The 443-nt window shown below is 47.6% G+C and overlaps 1 protein-coding gene across 1 annotated transcript in view; it reads right to left on the bottom strand.

Annotated features, from left to right (window-relative positions):
• The window catches only part of LOC101883674 (FERM, ARHGEF and pleckstrin domain-containing protein 1), a 56,357-nt gene continuing 55,914 nt past the window's right edge, over positions 1 to 443 (bottom strand). The window contains exon 26 of the mRNA XM_073912375.1: positions 1 to 223. Coding sequence (XP_073768476.1) covers positions 148 to 223 — 76 coding nt within the window. The 3' untranslated portion in view covers positions 1 to 147. The remainder of the gene's footprint in view (positions 224 to 443) is intronic.

The raw sequence follows: 443 nt of genomic DNA, 5'->3' as shown, positions 1-443 counted from the left end.
TACATGTGTACCGAACTGTGACAAGAGCACCGAAGGGTAAATTTAGTTTCCGTGAACCGTCTCATCCCTAGTCTGTAGGTTTGTGTTGTTGTCAGATGGCAGTTTCTGAGGGGTTCAGTCTGGTTCGGTCCAGCTCAGATATTGTGTTCAGTCTGGTTCTGTCCGGTTCAGATAGCGGGTTCTGCTGGCGGAGACTGTAGCGCTTCTGATCACCGACATCCATCTGCACAGAGAGGAGACATCACCACACAACATTCATTCATTCATTCTCCTTCAGCTTAGTCCCTTATTCATCAGGGGTCACCACAGCGGAATGAACCACCAACTAATCCAGCATATGTTTTACACAGAGGATGCCCTTCCAGCTGCAACCCAGTGCTGTTAAACACCCATACACACTCATTCACACACACACATACGATACAACCCATTTAGTCCATCAA

Source organism: Danio rerio, chromosome 9 (assembly GCF_049306965.1).
Source record: "Danio rerio strain Tuebingen ecotype United States chromosome 9, GRCz12tu, whole genome shotgun sequence".
Classification (NCBI taxonomy): domain Eukaryota; kingdom Metazoa; phylum Chordata; class Actinopteri; order Cypriniformes; family Danionidae; genus Danio; species Danio rerio.
This window is presented reverse-complemented; position numbering and strand designations above follow the sequence as displayed.